Below are 21116 nucleotides of genomic sequence, written 5' to 3'. Positions count from 1 at the left end.
GATATCTCATTGTGATTTTGATTTGCAATTCTCTAATGGCCAGGAAAGTTGAGCATCTCTTCGTGTGTCTGTTGGCCATTTGTATTTCCTCTTCTGAGAAGTGTCTGTTCAAGTCTTTTCCCCATTTTGTAATTGGGTTGTCTGTCTTTTTGTTGTTGAATTGAACAATCTCTTTATCAATTCTGGATACTAGACCTTTATCTGTTATGTCGTTTCCAAATATTGTCTCCCATTGTGTAGGCTCTCTTTTTACTTTCCTGATGAAGTTCTTTGATGCACAAAAGTGTTTAATTTTGAGTTCCCATTTATTTATTTATTTCTTCAGTGCTCTTGCTTTGGATGTAAGGCCTATAAAACTACCTCCAAGTACAAGATTTATAAGATATTTCCCTACATTTTCTTCTAACAGTTTTATGGTCTTATATCTAATGTTAGGTTTTTGATCCATTTTGAGTTAACTTTTGTATAGGGTGTGAGATACGGGTCCTCTTTCATTCTTTTGCATATGGATATCCAGTTCTCTAGGCACCATTTATTGAAGAGACTGTTCTGTCCCAGGTAAGTTGGCTTGACTGCCTTATCAAAGATCAATTGTCCATAGATGAGAGGGTCTATATCTGAATACTCTATTCTATTCCATTGATCAATATATCTATCTTTGTGTCAGTACCATGCTGTTTTGACCACTGTGGCTTCATAATATGTCCCTTAAGCATTTTAAATAGATTATTTATTTTTTTTGGATTATTTCACTTGATCTTCACAAAAATCCAGTATTTTTGTGGTCTCAAGAAGTTAAGTAACTTGCCCAAGCTAGATAACCAATCAGAGGTCAGAAAGGCATTTGAACACAGGCAGATGTTCAGATGTGCAATCAGACCACCTCTGCAGAGAGACCCCTACATAACCACCCCATCTAACTGACCTTGTGTCACCTTTCCTTTTTATCTTCTTAGCATCACTTCCTGAAATTATATTTATTTTCTGTCTTCCCCAAATACATCACTTCATCTGCATTGCTCCCTTTCCTATCCCCGTGTCTTGAACCATGGCTGAATGAATCACAGGCTGGCACTACTCAGCCTTGTCCCATCAAGTTCCCCTGAAGAAAAGGGTAGGGGCTGTGACTTCCAAGGACTGACAAAAAAAATTCCCTGTTGGAAGAGAATACTTTGTAAGTACCGGAGTGACTGCTTAGGTTCCCCAGACACTCTGCTCATTTTCATCATTCCCTGCCTGGAATGTCCTTTCTGCTTTTCTCTGGACTTTAATCAAATCCTACTAATTCAGCACTCAACTTCAAACTTATACTCCTTATGAAACCCTCCCTGATAACTCGTCACTTCCTGGTGCCAAGCACCTGGAACCCCTGCCTGTGCCATGTCTTTTAATTAATTATAGTAATCATTAATTAACTAATTAATTGATGTGGTGTCACTCCAGGATGATGTGTGTTGTAGGTTATGAAAGATGCTGCAATTCTTTCACTTTTGTAAGTTTCAATTCCAGAAAATTCCGGAACTGTTATACCACTGAAGTTGCTTGGTATATTTCTTCCCTTCTCACCTTCTCTGTGTGGGAAACTTGGGCTCAGCTTTAGTTTGACACAAAAGAGTTCTCACCTGAGAGGTTCATAAACTTGTTTATTTTAGGAGGCTCAACTTATTTAAGTGAACTTTGTGAATGTGCAGTGGAATACATATTTTTTTCTCCTAGGAAAAACGCAAAGCTGAAGAAGCTCTTAGTGACCTGAGACGTCAATATGAAACAGAAGTGGGAGATCTGCAGGTGACCATAAAGAAACTCAAAAAGGTAAGTACGTGGAAGCTAGACTTTCAGGAATAGCATCAATATTCCAGTGTGTTTAAGTTATTAGCGATTAAAGCATTCGGAATCTTATTTAAGTGGCAGTTAGAATCAGATTTCAAAGTACAATTAGACTCCTTGGAAAGACAGTGTTTTAAAGGACCCCTAAGTTCCTCTCCTTGTTCCTGGGGCACATACTCTTTTGCATAGCTCTAATCAATAGTTTTGATCCCTCGAACAGTTGTCCATCAGACCCCCGTTTGCTCTCCATAGTCTTTGCCAACCAAGTGTCCTCAAGTCCCATGTGTTTAGTGACTGGGATTCCCCATGTCAGAGGCATGACCGTGAACTGTCTTTCACAGTTCAGGCACATCTGTACGTCTAGATCACTGCAGGGAGTATGGTAGGTTATCAGTGAGTATTTATTGAATGAAACGAATATTCTTCTGTGTAGAAAGTTCCAGCAAGAACTGGTCAGCAAGAGGTGAGAGGAAGTTCATTGATGCGTGAACAAAGATGTGATCGGATTTTGAGCTTTCTTCTCTATGTGGGTTTCTAAGGAGCAAGATCCATTGCACTGAGTAGCACACTCATAAATACGTAACGCCTGCCTGTGTGGAAAGCCCCCGTTTGTGGCATTTACCAATTTCGATGGCATAAATATTTCCATGATGACCGAGTTCAGGCAACCAAGTTGACATCACTGAAGGTAGAGCTGGGAAGAGATGCTTCAAAGGGCTCTCACGTGTTAGGACAAGCTGGTTTCAGTACCACGCTGATTCCACTTTGTGCATATGGTCGTCTCCATAATTAGTGGAAATATCTTCACTAAATCCAAGACAGATAATTAGAAAGTAATCACCACTAACAGCAGCATTATGACCTTGGGGACATCACTTTGCTTCTCTGGTTGTTTATCTGGTAAACTTTAATGCCCCTTCCAGTGTTTAGATTCAGTGAAATTAAGTGCTGATTAACTAGATTTTGCAGGCTGTTGTAACTCAGACCTCTGGGAGCATTAAGCATTCTCCCTAGCATCCTTCTTGGAAAATTCTTATCAACATCAACCCCATATCTAATTTTCACATCATTGGAACAAACAGTTTGCTTTGCAGAATTTGAATTGACCTATTTATGCCATAGCCACAGAGTCTCCTAATCATATATTTTGGTGACCTCCCAGGTGTCTACGCTAAGAGAATGTGTACAAGGACACACATGGAGGGACTTACCCTGACACAGCGTGCAGTGAAGACCAAATAGCACTGCACGGTCAGAGGGCCTGAATTTAGTTGAAAAGGCCTGAGATGTTACCTAGGCTGTGCTACTTTCAGCCTGTGATGTCTAGCTTCATCTTTCCAGTTTTTACCTTCTTGTCTGCAAAATGGGATCCATAATGACCGTCTAACCATAAAATAATGGACGTTTTATTGATGTTCCTGTTTATTAAACTCTTTTTCATAATTAAAAAAACATCTAATTCTGAAACTCTGAGGAATGTGTAAATTTCCCTCTTTTACGGATCAGGGCACTGAACTCCAGAGAGGGGATGTAACTTTTGTTCTAAGGGGCGCACACAGCCGGTATGCGATGGGCTCATCTTAGTACACAGTTTGTGCTTTTCTCCCGTCTGCCAGGCTTCCTGCCTAATAGGGTGAGAGTACATTAAATACTGTCAAGAACCATAGAAGAAGTCCAAAATTTTGTTATAATTCCATCATCATCATGTATCATTGATTCTGAGAAATTCATGTCTTTCCGTAATTTATCCACTCTGCAATCAGAGCATATCTTAGAATCAGTGGCCCTCCACGGTCTTGGTCAGCCGAGTAGCAATTGTGACATGCTTGTGTGAAAAGCCTCAGGCGACGCCGTCTGGCAAGATGATGAAAGCTCCAGCATCAAAGCGCTTAGATTTGATGAAATACGAGATATATTTTGAGGAAGATATACACATTAAATAAATAGATGCCCACCTCCCCACAGTTCCCTGGTGGTGGAAGCTATTTGTAGGAAATTATTTGTTCTCCTGTTTTTGGATGCTCCTGAACCACTTTAGTCTGGTAATACTAATGAGTCTACCAGCAAGCAAAGCTCATACATCTGTTTATATAATTTTATGCGTGTGCTTGCCTAATTTCCTCTCATGGGTAAATGCTACTTAGGTCAGGCATTTAATAAGCATTACAGGGAATCACTGAAGAAAACATAGGTGAATCTGATACCAACTCTGCCTCTAAATAAGTCTAAGCTCTAGCATGGAGTGGAAGGCACCCCCAAATAACTATAATATGTGACGGGATAGAAGTGTTAGGTGCAGATGAAGTTCTAGAGGTAAAAATCCAGACTCATATGCAGCCTAAGTCAGAAAGCAAGAATTGGGCCGCTTTATAGTTGAATGGTTTCCCAAAAGAACATTCTAGTTGTTTCAAAGGAAATTCATTTAACCAACTAAGACAGAAAACAGATCCTCCTGGACTTTATGTAGTTTAATGAAGTATAAAGTTGTATAAGGTTGACAAGGCTTCTAGAATCCCCGTATCTATATTTAAAGCTATCCCTATACTTGACCAGATAAATTCAAGGTGGGTTTGTAAGCACATGCTTTGATTTTTCTTTCAGCTAGAAGAACAATCAAGACACGTAAGTCAAAAAGAAGACGTGGCTGCGTTAAAAAAGCAAATTTATGATTTATCAATGGTAAGAATCTCCTTTCACTTAGAGATATTTCCTTCTAGATTACTATTTTCTAAACATAATCACACTATTACTTTTAGGTGCCAGGAATGGAAGCTTAAGAGAAATTAATACTATTGTTAAAGGAAGTCTTTAGAACTCCTTTAAGCAAAGATATTATTTATGCATCTTTTCCCTTCAATTATATCTATGCCTATTATGAATACTTGTACTTTTTCAATCAAAGCAATAATGACATGGGAAAAAATAAAATTGCAGAATGGGTTTGTGATGAAAACAACACTTCCACCACCGGTCTGCTTTCCAGATAGCCACTTCAGCCATATCTGATTGTAGGTCTGGTAATTCCTTTGGAAAGTTTCATTCACAGGAATTCACCATTATTTATGATTAATTCATTTTAGTTATCCATGACTTATTCTTATGAGGGATGAATATTAACATAGATATTGCCATCCCCACCTCCCAAATGTTGATGCGTATCTGGCTAGTTTTAGTTTCCCACTGGATGCCCTTGAACTTTACCTAGCATAGCTAACCCTGCGTTCTTGTAGCATTCCTCTGATCTGGATGTCTGGCTCTGTAAGAAGTGAACATTTTTGCTTTGCCCTTCCTTTCCTCTTTCTGTCCCTTTCTCTATTCTGTCGACCGTATCTTTACTTTTTTATTGCCAAAATTGATAACCTTTCCATCTTTTCTATCATTATTAGTTTTCTCTATTTCTACCTTCAGGTTGACTCTCAAAGTAAATGCCAATAACAAGCATGTCCTTTATTGTGACTCTAATAGTTTTCACTACAGAGCCAGGAAATGAGCTTTCTATCTCTCCAGTCATTATCCCTGTCCCATTCACAAGGGTAAGTTCTTGGCTCCCTGGTCCAGTGATTTCCTCTTATACACCACCAGTTCCACATTTTGCCACCTCTTACTTGGTGCTATAGTTGGATCATGACTTTCCTTTACAGTTATTTATTTTTCATTAGATTTTTCTGGCTGACTTTTTTGTTTTGCTTTGTTGTTATGAAGTGAAATGTCTGCCATCTTCATATCACTGATGTCTTATAAATTCATGTTTATTCTTCTCAATATGTGGAATTTGTTTCATTTTTATCTTTGGAAAGATTGTATTTGGTATCCCCTGATTTTCAGTTCTTATTGTATTGATTTCTTTTTACACTGCTACCCATATGTCATTCTGGAATTTCTTTGCATTGGAGTCTTGATGTAATTGCAACATTTACATATTACAATTTTCTCTTTTTGGGATTTTTCATCCTCATTTTGCCATAGTAAGTCCTCAAGGAACTTCTTCAGAAAGGGTCAATTTTATTAACAGTCTTTGTAGATATGAATATATCTGTATTCAAAATTATTTTGAAAGTTTAAAGAAATAAATTTCTCTGAGAGTTTATTTTGATCTTTCTATTTCTTACTGTTTTTGTTTTTTTTCATATACTTGGCAATTCTTGGTTATCTTCCATATTTTAAATAGAAGGGTTAGGGTGACCCTTTTAGGTAGCAGGTGTAGGATTCCCGTCCAGCTGGGTAAATGGATCTGTTTGCCTCTACGCCTCTCCCCTAGGAGGGTGTCTTCCTAGGAAGTAGGAAGTCTGTGTATGAAGCTGGTTGTTATTCTGTGGAATCCCAGTGAGTGTAATGAATGAGGCATGGCTATTCACAGAGCCTTAGCTTACCTTACAGGAGTCATTTAGTTCTTTTCAGAAAGACAAGCTCTCTTTTGTTACCTCTGGAGTTGACTTTGGCTTTGAGCCATTCTTTGCTCGGATAAGAGAGGGATGGGCTCACACTTCTGGACATCCCTTCCCCACTCTCTTCCCTTCGTCAACATGCTTCCAGTTTCCAGAAATCCCTGTATTGCTGATGGTCCCCTCTTCCATTCTTTTAACTGGTTTTGGCTCATTTGTTTTGACATTTCATATTCATAGGGAGCTCAGGAGGGAAAGAAGACAAATTCATGTGCTCAGTCTACCATCTTGAACCAGAAGCTTCCAATGATGGATTTTTTTTCCATTAAGAAAAAAATGCAGAAATTTCCTAATTGCAGTGGTTTGTTTTCAGTGTATAACTTCAAAATGTGAGCTGAAAGGGGGGCCCACTATAAAAAGTAATAAAGCTACTTAGAAATAGGTAGTATTAATTCCATGGAATGCTTATCAATAGCTTTATACCTCTCATTAGCTAAAACACTTATTCAAATATTTAGCCTCAGTTAATTTTCCAATAACATGTTAAGGTGTATCATGATAAACTCTTGGCTATTATTGTTTGTCACCAAATATCAAGTTTTAAAAAAGTGAAGGCTAGCTTTGAGGATTTAAAAGCACTTTAATAATTTATAATCTCAATTACAGTTATTTGATAATTAGTTCATTGGATACCATGATGAGAAGAATTTTGGAGGGGGGAGTAGTGTGTGAGCAGGGTCCACTGTACGTTATTTTATTCTTCTCGGATGGAGGACACTCTGAATCTAATGACCTGCACTATTCCTTTTCTCTAGGAAAATCAGAAAGTTAAGAAAGACCTTTTAGAAGCACAGACAAGCATAGCCTTTCTTCAGAGTGAGTTAGATGCTTTGAAAAGTGATTATGCTGATCAGAGCCTGAATTCTGAAAGGTATGAAATTTTGCGTTTTTTTTTTTGTAGTTTGAGTAGAAAGTTTATATACCGATGATTGTCAATGAGGTGGAAGCTCAGCTATTTAATAATGAAGAGTCATGTATTAACTTTCCTAGTAGGTTCTCTACTTTTCTAAAGAATTTACTGTCAAGGCCAAATTTCCTGGTGATTTTTGTGTTTAAAAATTTTTTAAACAAACAGATTAAATATTTTAATAATCGGCTGCTTAGCACAGTGCCTGGCTTAATAAAGTATCAAGAGTCAGTGCTGGGCAGGCCATGGTGGCTCAGCAGGCAGAGTTCTTGCCTGCCATGCCGGAGCCCCGGGTTTGATTCCTGGTGCCTGCCCATGCAAAAAAAAAAAAAAAAGAGTCAGTGCTAATTAAAGTACTTCGAAGATGGGAATCCTAGCCTTTCAACATAAAAAAAGGAAAAGTAGACCTTGGCAAGTAATTGTGTTTTCCATGCTTTAGTTTTGCAGTATGGTGTTAACAACATAAGACTAAATACACATATATGCACACATCTACTTATATATTTAAGGGGCATATACATAGGTATTTATATAGGGATATATATGCTTTTGTATGTGTGTATGCCCTAGTACTTGAGCAGAACACCTTGGTTTCTGTTTGTCAACTTCCATCAGGGTTAAGGTCCTGCAATAGAAAGCAGTGAACAATTTATTTAGATAAGGAGTTGAGAGCATGAAGTACATATAAAAAAAAGAAAATGCTGTTTAAGAACTTAAGTTCAGTTGGGGGAGAAAAGTAAAAAGGCTACAGTGTTAAACAACATAAGAGGTAAATAATATCGAAAACACCACCATCAGCAGTGCCACGGGTGGGACCAGTTGCCATGTGATCATCAAAAAAATGTCCTTTGGGTTCAGAAGAGGTGAAGAGCCTTAAAGGAGAAGACACTTGGGCTGAGCTCAGATGAGGGATCGGTCTGCGTGGGTCAGGGTGGGACAAATGAGGCAGCTGGAAAGACAGCGCCAGCAAGGAGAGGATGTCAGTGCCCTCAACAGGTGCCCTGGGTGGCGCTTTGCCAGCGTTGATTCATTCGGTGCACACAGCATTTGATGACAGGGACTGCATTAGCCCCATTTCCTCTGGGATGTTCCAAGTGAGGCAGTAGCCACAGCAGGGTAGAGGGCAAGGGAGGGATAAGCCTGGTCTGGGAGCAGTGGCAGACCACCGTGCAGAAAGAGATGTTTTGAATGAAGGAGGAGAAATTAACAACAAAACAAGAACAAAAACTAATTTAGGGCTACTGTATAAAAAGACCCAAAACTTTGGCATGGGACCTTGAATTCCTATAAGTCAACTGAGAAACTTTGAGCTTTTTCATCAAGAAAGCGTATGGACAGGCTATTCTGGACAGGACCTGGTTTCCTGAAAGATCTGGAAGTCAGTGATGGAGTTTGTCTCCTGAGAAGTGGGGCTGAGTTGGAACAGAGGCTGGAGGCGGGTGGAACATGTTCTGAATACACATTTTGAGGAAAAGGCTAGGACCTCATAATGAAATGAGAAGAATTGCCGAGCATGAATTTATACCACAAGAAAGACCAAGTCTATGGATTCCTCTAAGGTTTAGGGGTGGGGAGGGAGGCAGAATAGGAGTTGGCACAAGGTAGAGGCAAGAGAGGGCTCACAGAAAGGAGAAAACAGGAAGGGGAGGTCATTCAAGGCTTGGAATTAGCAGAGAAGGTTCAGGGGGAGAGAGGAGATTGGAGCAAAGGAACTGGCTGCTGGGACTGCCTGGGGATTAGGGTCTTAGGAGAAGGTCACAGCTTTTGTCCCAAAGAGGGTCAACATTGGGGGTGAGGGATGGGATGGTTGCTGGGTCCCGAGATCCCATTGAAAAGGAGGCGCTTCATGTTTAAACTGACGAAGTGCAGGGTGGAGCTGTGGGTGTGGGGTCTGGGGAGGAGGGTCCTGCCAGCCTGTGGCATAGCCAGTGGGTGAGGCTGCTGAAGCCATGAGGGGCAGAGCAGGAGCAGCTGGACAGCAGAAAACCCAGGCCAGGGGTGCATGTCTTTGAAAAAAGGCGAAAAAAGTTCTGGGAAGGCAGATAGAGGTGAGGTAGGACTTAACACTTGATTTTCATTCAAACCTACAATATAATTTTACAGGGACCTGGAAATAATCCGAGAGTACACAGAAGATAGAAATAGTCTTGAGAGGCAAATTGAAATGCTCCAGTAAGTTCTCATGTAAACTACTCATTACATTTAAGTTTCACTGTTTTCCTATTAATAAAACATGTGCCACGTATAACAAAGTTGCTCTTTTCTAAAGACCCGGTCTGGGGTCAGTATAGGTTTCTAGCTCACTGCAGTGCATTCAGAATGTCCACTCAGCTTTTTTATTTGTTTGATTTTTTTTATTGTTGTTTTATTTTTTCCTTGCTAGAGAAGTCATGGGTTTACAGAAAAATCATGCATGAAATCCAGATTCCCAAATACCACCTGATTATTAACAATGTACATTTGTTACGGGACATTTGTTACAATAGATGAAAGGACATTTTTTATAACTGTACTGTTAAATGTAATCCATGGTTTAATTTAGCATTCACTGTTTGTGTAGTATAGTTCCACAGATTTAAAAAAAAAATTTTATTATGTTACTGTTGGGCATTTTCCCCCTTTTAATCACAACCAGATATATATTTCTGTGCATTAGCTGTATTCACCATGTTTTGCTACCCTCGCCACCAGCTGCTTAGCATTTTGAGGCACCTAATCCTAAATCAACTATGAATCTAGGGACTATAGTGTAATTCTCTGGAAGTCTTCCCAGGTCAGGTGTTCTGTCCAGTGTGTCTTCATAAAGCCTCTAAAGAATCCCAGCCCTGCCCTCATCAGGTTTCATTCAGCTCGGTACCCTGAGGGCTTGCCCCACTGCTTATGTTGGCCGGATCACAGAACTATGCATACGTAATCACTCCTTCCCTACTTGTTGTACTTGGCTAGATGTATATTATTTCTTAGTTTTTTTCCCAAGTGGAAAGATTAGACCTGCTGTGTCAACTTCATAACTCAGTTGCGGGGTAATTCCATCCTCCCAGGGCCTTTCCCACAAACTCTCAGCCTCCCTCGTCCCTTCTTTGGCTTCTCCCCATGTAGAATTTTCTTCCAGTTTCCGTTTACCCAAATGAAGTAGGGTCAAGTCTGACCTATTTTTTGCCACCATTATTTCAACATTTATTAAATCACATATGGGAATCAAAGTGTTCATTTAGTACAGAAATCCTATTAATTCGTTTTTGGATTGACTCGGCAGATTTTTACTTGGCACCTTTTATGGGTCCTTTAAGCCAGGACCTGAGCATAGAGTAGCAAGTGGGAGAAAAATCTCTCTCCTTATGGGGCTAGTCTAGGGGAAGAGGACAGAAACTGATCAATAATTATAGAAATCATTGTAAAGTGCCCAGTGAGAGAGGTCTGCCTGTGGGAAGGCTCGTGTCTCTAAGAACGTACAATAGAGAACTTCAGCCCAAACAGGAAGGTCAGGGATGTGTCTCCCAAAGCTGTGAGTGTGAAACTGAGATGTTGAAGGAGATCAGCTACTCTGCAGAGCAGGCCTTCTGTTACCTGCATTTTATAGAAGAGGGAGCCTCAGAGAGGTTTGCCCAAGTGACCTGGGAAGTAAGTATCTAAGCTGACATTGGAACCCAGATCAGCCTGACGTCATTGCCCAACTCTTTAACTGGTACCCAGTGGTGCCTGGGGGGCACGTAGGAGTAACCAGGAAAAAGAGGCATGATCTAGCGCACTGCATCCAGTCCTGGCTGCTGGGGTGTGCAGGAGGGGGTTAGAGAACAGAGGCTCCTGGCTGCACACTGCGTCCACTCCTGTCTGCTGGGGTGTGCAGGAGGGGGTTAGAGAAGAGAGGATCCGGGCTGGCCAGGTTTGGGCCTTCAGGGAACAGAGACCTGCATGCAAACTCTTCAAACACCAGAGCCACGTGAGGAAAGAGTGGGTTCTATGGTATAATTCATTCATTCCTAAAATGTGCTGAGACCCTTAAAGATAGATGATGCATCCACTAAGGTGCATTTCTAGTGGTTAATTGTGATCTCAGTGTGTATGTGAGCTTTGAAGGGAAGTGGCAGAAAGTTACAAAAGGTGGTAGGAAATTCCATATTCTGAACCTCAGTGCTTGGAAAGAAAGCAATTGAAATGTACCTCCACTAATACTTTCCTTTGTTTTTTAAATCTCTAGAACAGCTAACCGGAAACTTCATGACAGTAACGATGGCTTAAGGAGTGCCTTGGAAAACAGTTACAGCAAGTTCAATAGATCCTTGGTATGCACCATAATTTTGTAGTATGTTTTGTCCTTACTAGTGTCAGAGTACTTTGAAGGTGATGAAATTCACTTATTTTTTTTTTAGGACAGAACTTCACATGGATCCTTAAAATAGTGAGAAGCTATTTCCATGTAGTAAGAGGAGGCAAAATTTTTCTAAATTAAAAAATATGTTACCCTGCTGTAGATATCCCTAGTTGTTAACCACTCATTCTCTTAACTGTTCTAGGAAACAAGAGATAGATGTGTAGGATATGGGCTTTTAATCTAAGAGGGAGAAGAGTTTATAATCTAAGAGGGTGTTAAAATGTGCACGGATACCAATAATATAAGGAAAAATGCAAAATCCCACGGAGGTGAAAATGAAATATTGTTCTGGCTGAAAGGAGGGTGAAATGTTTTGACACATGGAGTTTCCTTTCTGATGTGGATCATCAGAGTGGGGTCCTGGATTCCAAACCCTCCTACAGAAATAAGCTAAGCTCCTGTTTGGAATCTTCCTGCCTTAACCCTTTGGGATCAGCTTCAAGCATGGGCTTCCAATGCCATAACTTTGGATATGGGAAGGCCGTTCACTAAACCAAATTAGGGTTCAAGAAGAGGCAGATTGGAGGAAGAAGTGGGCGTTGCAGGGTCCCAGCAGTTCTTGGGAAGGAGAATGCTCCTTTGTGGAGTATGCAGTGGGGTTAAAGTATTATAGAGATGACTATGCTCGGCTACCTTGTTTCTGTACTTTCCTGTGCACATCTGCTCAGCAGGGATACCAAACTTTATTTATATTTGAAGAAGTTAAATAGTATACTGCAGCTAAAAAAAAATTTTTGAAAATATTTACATGGAATAACAAAGGGTTACTTATATATTACAGCGCATGAATAATATATCTCCAGGTAACACAATTTCTAGAAGCAGTCCCAAATTTAATGGTCATTCGCCTCAACCTCTGAGCTATGACAGGTATGTTAACACCTGCTTTCTTTTTGCTCAAATTCTGGATCAAATTTAAAAGGAAAGTAAATTTCCTTAAAGATGAATTAAAATAATAGTGTGTGTTTTGGGCACCAATTTCTTTCTATTCTCTTTTCTCTTTACCTTAAAGTTCTGAAGCATGAAACAAGTAAAAATTAAAAGTAAAAATGTTTCAGAGAGGGCGAAGTTGGTTTCCTAAGATGTTATTATGACTTGGCTTTTTGTATGCTCTCCATTGTATTATTCCTAATTATGTACGGTTTCTTAGAAGTAGACTCAGTAAAAGGTGTTTCAGATAAACCAGTGGAATCACAGATGGTCAATTAAAAAATGATATGTTCAGGTGGTACTATGTGGTTAAATAATTACTGTGGTGTGAGGTGTTGAGGCTTTCTGGCATGATCTGTAAAGGTTTAATAGTGCAGCATAATATTAAGTAAGCCAGCTGGAGGAAGAAAAAAGTTTCAGAATAAATAGCAGTAGTACTGGTGGATGCATAAGAGATCGTATTTAAAGGAGTCATGAGGCTTAACAGAAAATGAAAATTTAGCCCTATTTTTAATCAAGAGAAGTTAACTATTGGCCCCATTATTATTAATATTATTAAAGATTACGTGAGTATAAGCTTTTGTGTACATACACACATGCCCAGTGTTGCTAGTTAAAATATTAATTTTGGAGTATGGCAAAGTTTGAAGTACAAGTGAAGGTTTACATTGAAGCGTTTCACGTCTCCATTTCCCCATGGAACTTTCCTGTTTATGCTTATCCCCTTTTCATTTGGGAACTTCTCCTATAAAGAATAATGTGCTTAATATCCCAGCAATAGCAAAACGATCAAGCTTCCTTTGAAGGTCAGTTACCAAGGGTTATTTGTGATAACTTTTAAGAAAATTTCATTCTGGTAGAAGATGCTTTCATTGTTCCCTGATGAGTTAAGTGAAACTTTTTAATGATCTATTGATATAGCACCAGTTGGCTGGTCTTGTTGAGGAATGGATATTACTTTTTTATTAAAGTGTGAGCATTACAATAAATTTTTAAATTAAAAAATGTGTGGGCGTGGTGCCATTTTTATGGACTAATATTTAAAATTCATTCTAAGCAGATAGGAGGAAAAGGTACATGACTGAAAGCAATTTCAGAAATTTCACCAGAAATGTCATTCACCACAATTCAGTTTTGAAAGCATGCAGAACTGAAAGTTATTTAGAAATGTCACCAGGATCCATTTTTGAACAGAAGAGGAAGGAGCCGTGAATAAAGGTCGTGAATCCGGGACTGATAGCTCCTTGGCAGTAGATCCCAAGGGACAAAAGAGTGACCAGAACCCAGCACTCACGGGCTTGTCCCCAGACCCAGCAGCTTGGGGGCCAGTGTGGCCCGGACTGATGCTCCTTTTTTAAGCGTCGTTAGTTTTATATGAGAAGTTAAACGTTTTATTTTCTTTTTAATGCTAGTCTGATAAATGAATCAAAGCAGGTTATAAATCTAATTTTACATCTTTCATGGTTTGATGTGACTTCAGCCTGTAAATTGTTTTTGTTTTTTTTGTGTGTGTTTTCATAAGAATGATAACAAAAAATATAACTCATTTTTATTTTTCCATGTTTTAATTATAATGAAAAGTCCACACTTGAGGCATGCAAGAATGATTTCCTGTAAAAGGGAATGTGTATAAGTTGAGATTGAGAAAAAATAGGTCCTGTACGATCCTGACCACGTTCCCAGGTTTACAATTTAGAGTCCAGATATTCATAGAGGGGATCCTCAGTTAAGGATTTCATTCCTTATCAAAAATATGAATAGATAGAACAGTGTTCTGACTGAGACAAAGACATGGAGTCGAAGTAGTTTGAACTTCATTGTAATGAGAATGGTTTTCTAATGTTCCTTGGAAATAGGTCTAAAACCAATTTTAGCAGGAGTGTTTCAAAAAACATTGAAACAAACAGACAACCAAAAAACTATGTGTGCACACCCATACGCCCACACAGAGATAGCTAGCTAATTTAAGATAGGATGTAAAACTTCCTGCCCCAGGATGGTGATTTTATAGTAGAGCAACATATTTAGAGTGTCAGTAGTTAAACGACCTTTGCAATTTTGTAGTTTGTTTTAAACATTTGCCAGCGGTATAAAAATATTTTTGACCTCTCAGATCCGCATAGCTCACACTTCATTCTGTTAGGATCACCCTCGCTGTTCTAGGAATGGGCGTCTTCCTCGTTCTCCTTTCTGGGGACTGTGCCCCTCCCCAGTCTCCTGTGCTCTTTCCAATGAGATCACATATGCGTGTGGCTAGGAGGGTGCCCAGCGCATAGCACATGCTCCACCAGTCATCGTTGTCATTTCAGTGCAGGCTTAGAGGCTCATGAAAACTCAGCGGAGAAGCAAAAGGAAACAGGCAGTGTCTTGTGATTCTCCTGTTTGAAGCTAATTTCTCCTTCATTCATAAGACTTCACCAATTTCAAAATGAAATAATCTGTGGATATCAGGGCACCTAACCTTAAGTGAGCCACCTCCTATGAAACATGTCCCATAAAGTTTTTTTTCAGACCAAGTGTCAACAAATGGATTAGGAGCAGAAAACTCATTTTATCTGTCAAACCACACAAGCACCACACATGTCTAATTGCCTGTCATTTTTTTATACCATGTATATTAGAAATGTGACCCCCAGAAATATTTACCAATTGGCCCTTATTTTGACTTTGTAACCTTTGAGAATATATTTTTCTTCTTCATGAATCTGCTCTTCACATACTTGAAATGAAAAACCGTTAAGGATGGCATATTGAGAACTTAGATTCTGATGTCATTACTGTGCTTCTCCCATCTGGATTTTTGGCATCCCTGTAAAACAGAGGCATTACCCAGAAACGGACACACTGTTCAGAGCATGATTTGATCTCATTAGCTTGTTCAGCAGTTTTATTAACGCAACTTGAAACTGCATTAACATCTTGGGCATTCTAGCTATTTTTGTATCAGGAAATGAAGAAGATGGTTAAAAATAACTTCGTTTATTAAATCTTTGATTTATTGTAATTGACTGTTGCATAGAATGAGTCGACATTGCTTTGAGCATTTAATGTCCCCTGGATGCTTAACCTTGGAACATGCCATGGCAATTGGCAAAAGTTGAGTCTGTTGCTCTTCTTGATTCTCTCCCTGTCCTTCCAATGCCTGTTACTCCCGAGCCCTGTGGGCCCTCGGATAGAGCTCTCTTCTGCTGTCTCACCAGGTCGTCCCGCTCTTCCTATGTGGATGAGGACTGTGACTCTTTGGCTCTCTGCGATCCTATGCAGAGGATGAACTGTGAAGTTGACAGTCTGCCCGAGAGCTGCTTTGACAGCGGGTTGTCAACCCTGAGAGATTCCAACGAGTACGACTCCGAAGTGGAATACAAGCACCAGAGGTGCTTTCAGAGGCCGCAGTGCACACAGGAGAGCTTTGGGGGCGATGCTTCAGATACAGACGTAAGCCCCAGAAATCACCGCACTTCTAGGCCTTACCTATGATTGAACTCTATCACCATATTTAACCATCTACCACGGTATCGGGTTAAGAGTGGGAAGCATTGTCAGTGCAATGCTTTTTTTCTTGGAGCCTCGCTATTTTGTAATAGCATCGGCTGTAGGTCCCACTGCATATTTTCTTCTCTCTAAGCCATGATGTGTATGTGTAATGACAGATGTTGCTTTCTAACCGTTGACTTTTTCAAAAAATAAAATAGGTTCCTGAAATCAGGGATGAGGAGACATACGGTTCAGAAGGTGTGGCTTCCGTCCTAGACTGGAAGCCACAAGGATCTGTCGGTGAAGACAGCCTCATCAGTTCTTCAAGAAAGCCCATCTCGGCACTTTCACCCCAGGTAGGTAGTTTTTAAGACACTTTTTATTCATGAATTCTGCCAATTTTCTGTGCCTTGTTACTTATTCGGAAGAAACTTGATACCTTTGCCACCTACGGTGACGTTTTTCCCCAGACAGGCCTGGCAGGTGACAGCCGTGAATCTCCTAGCTCCCAGAAGGCATACAAGATTGTGCTTGCGGGGGACGCTGCAGTGGGGAAATCTAGTTTTCTCATGCGACTTTGCAAGAATGAATTTCGAGGAAATACAAGTGCCACCCTGGGTATGATTTCCATTTCAGATAATTATGGGAAAATGCCTTTCTTTACCTTGATTTTATTTTCTTTATAGGCTATGTACACAGATGTACAGATCTCTTGCCCCCAGTCTCTCTCTCTCTCTCATACATGTATCTGTCTATCTTGTCCGTAGAATAGTTCTTTTAATTTTAATTTTTATTTGTTTATTTTTACATGGGATAGGCACTGGGAATTGAACCCAGTCTCCAGAAGGGCAGGCCAGAGCTCTGCCTGCTGAGCCACCTTGGCCCGCCCTCCTTTTGTATTTTAACTAAGGTTCAACTTTAGGAAAGGAAGACTGACAAAGGACAGGGGTCTGCTTAGCTTGTCAGAGGAGCCAAACCAATTTTAAAGCCTGAGATGACAGATTCATTTCTTCAGCATCTTTTTTTTGTGCTGCTGCTCTCATCCAGAAACTGTTATAGAGACGAAGGGTATACAGTGAACAAAGCAGACAAAATCCTGGCCCTCAAGGAATTTACATCCCAGTGAAGGGACATGGACTTCAATATATGTATATACGAGTTGTGGTCAGGGAAGGCCTTTCTTACATGGTATCATCAATGTTGACAAAGTGACAAATATTTAGGCAAGTTTGTCTTCATGGTTAAAATCGTTGCTAGCTGTGTGCACCCTGCCCCTGCTTCACAACAGATTACGTGAATAATACCTCTCAGAACAAGGAAAGAGTTAGTATCCTGATTTTCCTAGTTTGCATAATAATCATTGAAACATACTGAAGATATGCAAATTATCATTTATTTTTCTTCCTCCTCTAAAGAGTTCTTATTTTGATAACATGAGAACAGATCAATTACCCTCTTCATAATGGGTGTCACTGTAAATTTATGGTTCTCTGATATACCCTTCAAGTAACAAAGCTGAAAGTTGACATCAGTTTGCATCTTAAAGACTACAATATTTGGTTCAGTTGCTAGAGATCATCCCATATCTAAATATGCATGCACTTGTGTGCGTATGTGTGTGTGTGTGTGTGACTGAGTTCAGCTAGCTAACTAGGCAAATAGGATGTAGATTTTTCCCTTTGTCCATAGATTAAAGCCTTACCCAAGACACCCAATCTGCAACCCTGTGTGGGCTGATGTATAATTAGTATTTGGCATTCACGCTCCTTGAAGGCAGTGTTCATTTCTCTCTGCTTCGCTGAGCTTTGAGTTATTGGCTTTTGTCTCATCTAAAGTGGGCTTGACAGTGAAATCCAATGGAATGAGTCATGTCATTTCTTCATCCTTGTACCCCTTTCCAGGAGTTGATTTTCAAATGAAAACTCTCATTGTGGATGGAGAGTGTACCGTCCTGCAGCTCTGGGATACGGCTGGTCAGGAGAGGCAAGTGCTCATGCCCTTGTTTCAGGCTCTGCTTAGGTTTGCAAAGACAAGACGTGCCAGATGTTTGATATTTATTTTATGCTCATATTAAAATTTCAAGAATGCTTCCCTTTGCCACATCCCAGGCTTTCCTCCTCTATCTATATTTCAGTTGTGTGAGAGGGAGACCTTTCAGCTTTCACTGAGCTGATGTTTTCTCGGAGATAAGAGTGCCCTCTCCTAAAATGAGAATTTCGATTCAGTGAGGCCACACTCCCGAGTGCAGTGATAACCTGAAGAGGCACTTAGCTGTTGATGATAACCAGTGAAGAAGAGAACCTGTCAACACCCCTTGGATCCAGGGCAGAGCCACGAAATAATTACCAGACTCACACCTCATGACGGTGCCTTATCTTGTACTAATTGCCAGTGACCAAAAGCATTAAGCATGGGTTTTTATCTTGTCTGACTCTTTGGGAACAAAAGAGTTTTGCTCCACAAGTAAATATGGGAGGCTTCCCTCTGTACCAGATGCCATTCAGAGTGCTAAGAATCAACTGTGAACCAGCAGACAAAAACACTTGCCTTAATGGAGCTTATAATCTCCAGCAGCCTCGGTCTTTCAACATTTTAAAAATATAAGTACTTTTAAAATCCTGTTTAAAAGTACTTATAAGATAATGCACTCGGTTTTAAAGTTAGGCACGTATGCTGACGTATGCTCTTTCCCCCATGCAGCTCCCCCATCCCCAAGGTGTGTAAAGTTTCTTGCACATGGTGGTATTAACAGTTGTTCTTTTTTCACCCACCCTCACTCCACCCTACGCACCCCCCTTCCAAAAAGTATTTTTTCTCTAATATGTATGTCCCATCAGCCTCCTTTCTCTGTTCCTTAGCATGGTCTCTGATAGCTTGATGTTAAGGTTGAAATTTTTACCATACTCTCAACTTTGTCCTGGCCATGCTTTCTGCACTTGGAATTAATTACTTGGTGGAAAAAAATCATTATCATTGGCTTTTCCAAATCAAAAGGCCAGATTCTCAACCTGTTACCTTTCGCTGGGTTATTCAAGATGCTGGAGATGGCTATTTCACAGTAATGTGTTAACTGTTAGATTCCTTTAGTTGGGACTTATTTGTGAGAATAAAAAAGAAATGCAGAATGAGGTGGCCCTCAGATGACTGACTGGTTAGAATCTTATCACTCCTTATCATGTGCTTTTTTCCTTTTCCAGATTCAGAAGTATTGCCAAGTCTTACTTCAGAAAAGCAGACGGCGTTTTGCTGCTGTATGATGTTACATGTGAGAAAAGCTTCCTCAACGTGCGAGAATGGGTCGACATGATTGAGGTAAGAAGTCAAAATGGAGGGGCAGAAATTACAGTGGGCGTTGCAGCCCGTTTTGGAAAATGCTGTCACTCTTCATCACAGTGAACTTGAGAGACCACTCACCCGAGCAATTAGGAAGAAGAGGGTGTTAGAGGCAGAGTTCCCAATGGCACTTGGCAGTATTGTCTGGTCCTCAGCAGCTGGGCAAGTCTCCATGAAGCCAAGAGCATGACTAAAGGGAGCTTCTAGGAATACAAGTTCTGGGTTTTCGTAGAGATAAAATCAGAAGCCTGTAGGAAGCAAGTAAAAATACAGGTAACCTGCATGAAGGGGTGACAGCATAGCAGGATATGTAGCTTGGTGGGAGGTGTACAGGTGTACATGAGAAGGGTAGGTGAAACCACATGATTGTAAGCATTCCTTGAGCTCCAAGTTCTCTAGGAAGTATGTTTTGAACCTTCTAGTTGAAATTTGGGGTCTTCGAACATCCCAGGATACACCAAAATGCTGCTTGATATTTTAAATGTATGTTAACATCTGTTCTTTCTTTTGGTTAAATGACATGGTTCCTTTCATCTGAGGAGCTTTCGTATCTTTTAGATGGTAAATGTTTTTAAAGTAGCAATTGATTTTGAGCACATTTAGTGTGTTGCCAACAGACATTAATCAACATAAAACTAAAGCTCAAGCTATGGCTGAGTATAGCCTCTTGAATAAACAAAAAAACTGAGGCTAATACAATTTCTTAAATAACTCTACCATCTATAATTTTTAATGGGCATTAAAGTTAAGTAGTGGCTAAGCAGGTAGTTGATTGTTGTTTGATCTCAGGTTAGCCTCTGGATTCTACAATTGAGCCTATTGCATACCCCATAAAAAAAGAATGATTGTTCTCTTTCTGACTCAAGGAATGATGTGAAAACTGATTACAATTCACTTAGGCAATGGTAAATAAGTATACGTTTTGTTCTACTGAAATATCATGCATAAAATTGTTATAAACACAATGAAAATGTATTTACATTTATATAACTATTTTTACAAAATTTTCCATTTATTATATGCATCTCTATAATATATTTGAGAAAGGAAGCAAGAAACATTGTTCTCATTTATCTTTTATGGGAAACCTGATGCATAGAAAGCCTGTGCCACTTGCTTATTGTTCTTTAGTGGTTAGGGGTAGAACTGGGCTAGAATTGGACTTCCTGACTCGACACTGTTTGCTCCTTCTGTAAAGCACCAAAGTAAGCAGCAGATTAACAAAAGAAGCCTTTGATGTCAAGAAAGGAACTACAGGCTGTAGTTAATGCATAAAGGTGAGGCATCTACCCAAGGCAACAAATGGAGCTGCCTGGGATAGAGCTACTAGTCCAGAGAAGAACTGACAATCCCAAATAACTCCTACCCACAGGTGTGTGTCATCTATAGCACAGGTTTTTATTATTATTGAATCGTTTGGCCTTAGTTGCATTTTAAGTCTTTGGATTGTGGTTTAATTGCTGAAGAAAAGGAGGCACAAAGGGCAAGATGAAATCATTGAAATAACCCTTACCTAACATAACCATACCTGCCAGGGCTAAGTACTTATACATGGAAAGTAGGTAACTTTTTCAGCTGTAAGTGTTACCATTTCATTGGGTCTGAGAAAGAAGAAACCTGTGTTGGTGGGTTGAAGCTGTATGTACCCCTGAAAAACATGTTCTTAGATTTAATCCATCGTACGTAGGACCTTTTGTTGAGATGACTTCAGTTAAGGGTTGGCCCAGCCCAGCCAAGATGGGTCTTAATCTTATACTGGAGTCCTCCATAAGGGCAATGAAATTCACACAGAGAGTAAGAAAGCCACAGAAGCAAGAAGCTGAAATTAAAT

At 39.9% G+C, this 21116-nt stretch overlaps 1 protein-coding gene across 1 annotated transcript in view; it reads left to right on the top strand.

Annotated features, from left to right (window-relative positions):
* Window positions 1–21116, top strand: part of RASEF (RAS and EF-hand domain containing) — a 91265-nt gene that overhangs the window by 45438 nt on the left and 24711 nt on the right. The window contains exons 4-14 of the mRNA XM_077148527.1: window positions 1717–1812; window positions 4429–4506; window positions 7025–7140; window positions 9280–9348; window positions 11375–11459; window positions 12330–12418; window positions 15679–15913; window positions 16171–16308; window positions 16423–16570; window positions 17854–17935; window positions 19150–19264. Coding sequence (XP_077004642.1) covers window positions 1717–1812; window positions 4429–4506; window positions 7025–7140; window positions 9280–9348; window positions 11375–11459; window positions 12330–12418; window positions 15679–15913; window positions 16171–16308; window positions 16423–16570; window positions 17854–17935; window positions 19150–19264 — 1251 coding nt within the window. The remainder of the gene's footprint in view (window positions 1–1716; window positions 1813–4428; window positions 4507–7024; window positions 7141–9279; window positions 9349–11374; window positions 11460–12329; window positions 12419–15678; window positions 15914–16170; window positions 16309–16422; window positions 16571–17853; window positions 17936–19149; window positions 19265–21116) is intronic.

The sequence above is a fragment of the Tamandua tetradactyla genome, chromosome 2, assembly GCF_023851605.1.
Source record: "Tamandua tetradactyla isolate mTamTet1 chromosome 2, mTamTet1.pri, whole genome shotgun sequence".
In the NCBI taxonomy this organism is placed as follows: Eukaryota; Metazoa; Chordata; class Mammalia; order Pilosa; family Myrmecophagidae; genus Tamandua; species Tamandua tetradactyla.
This window is presented reverse-complemented; position numbering and strand designations above follow the sequence as displayed.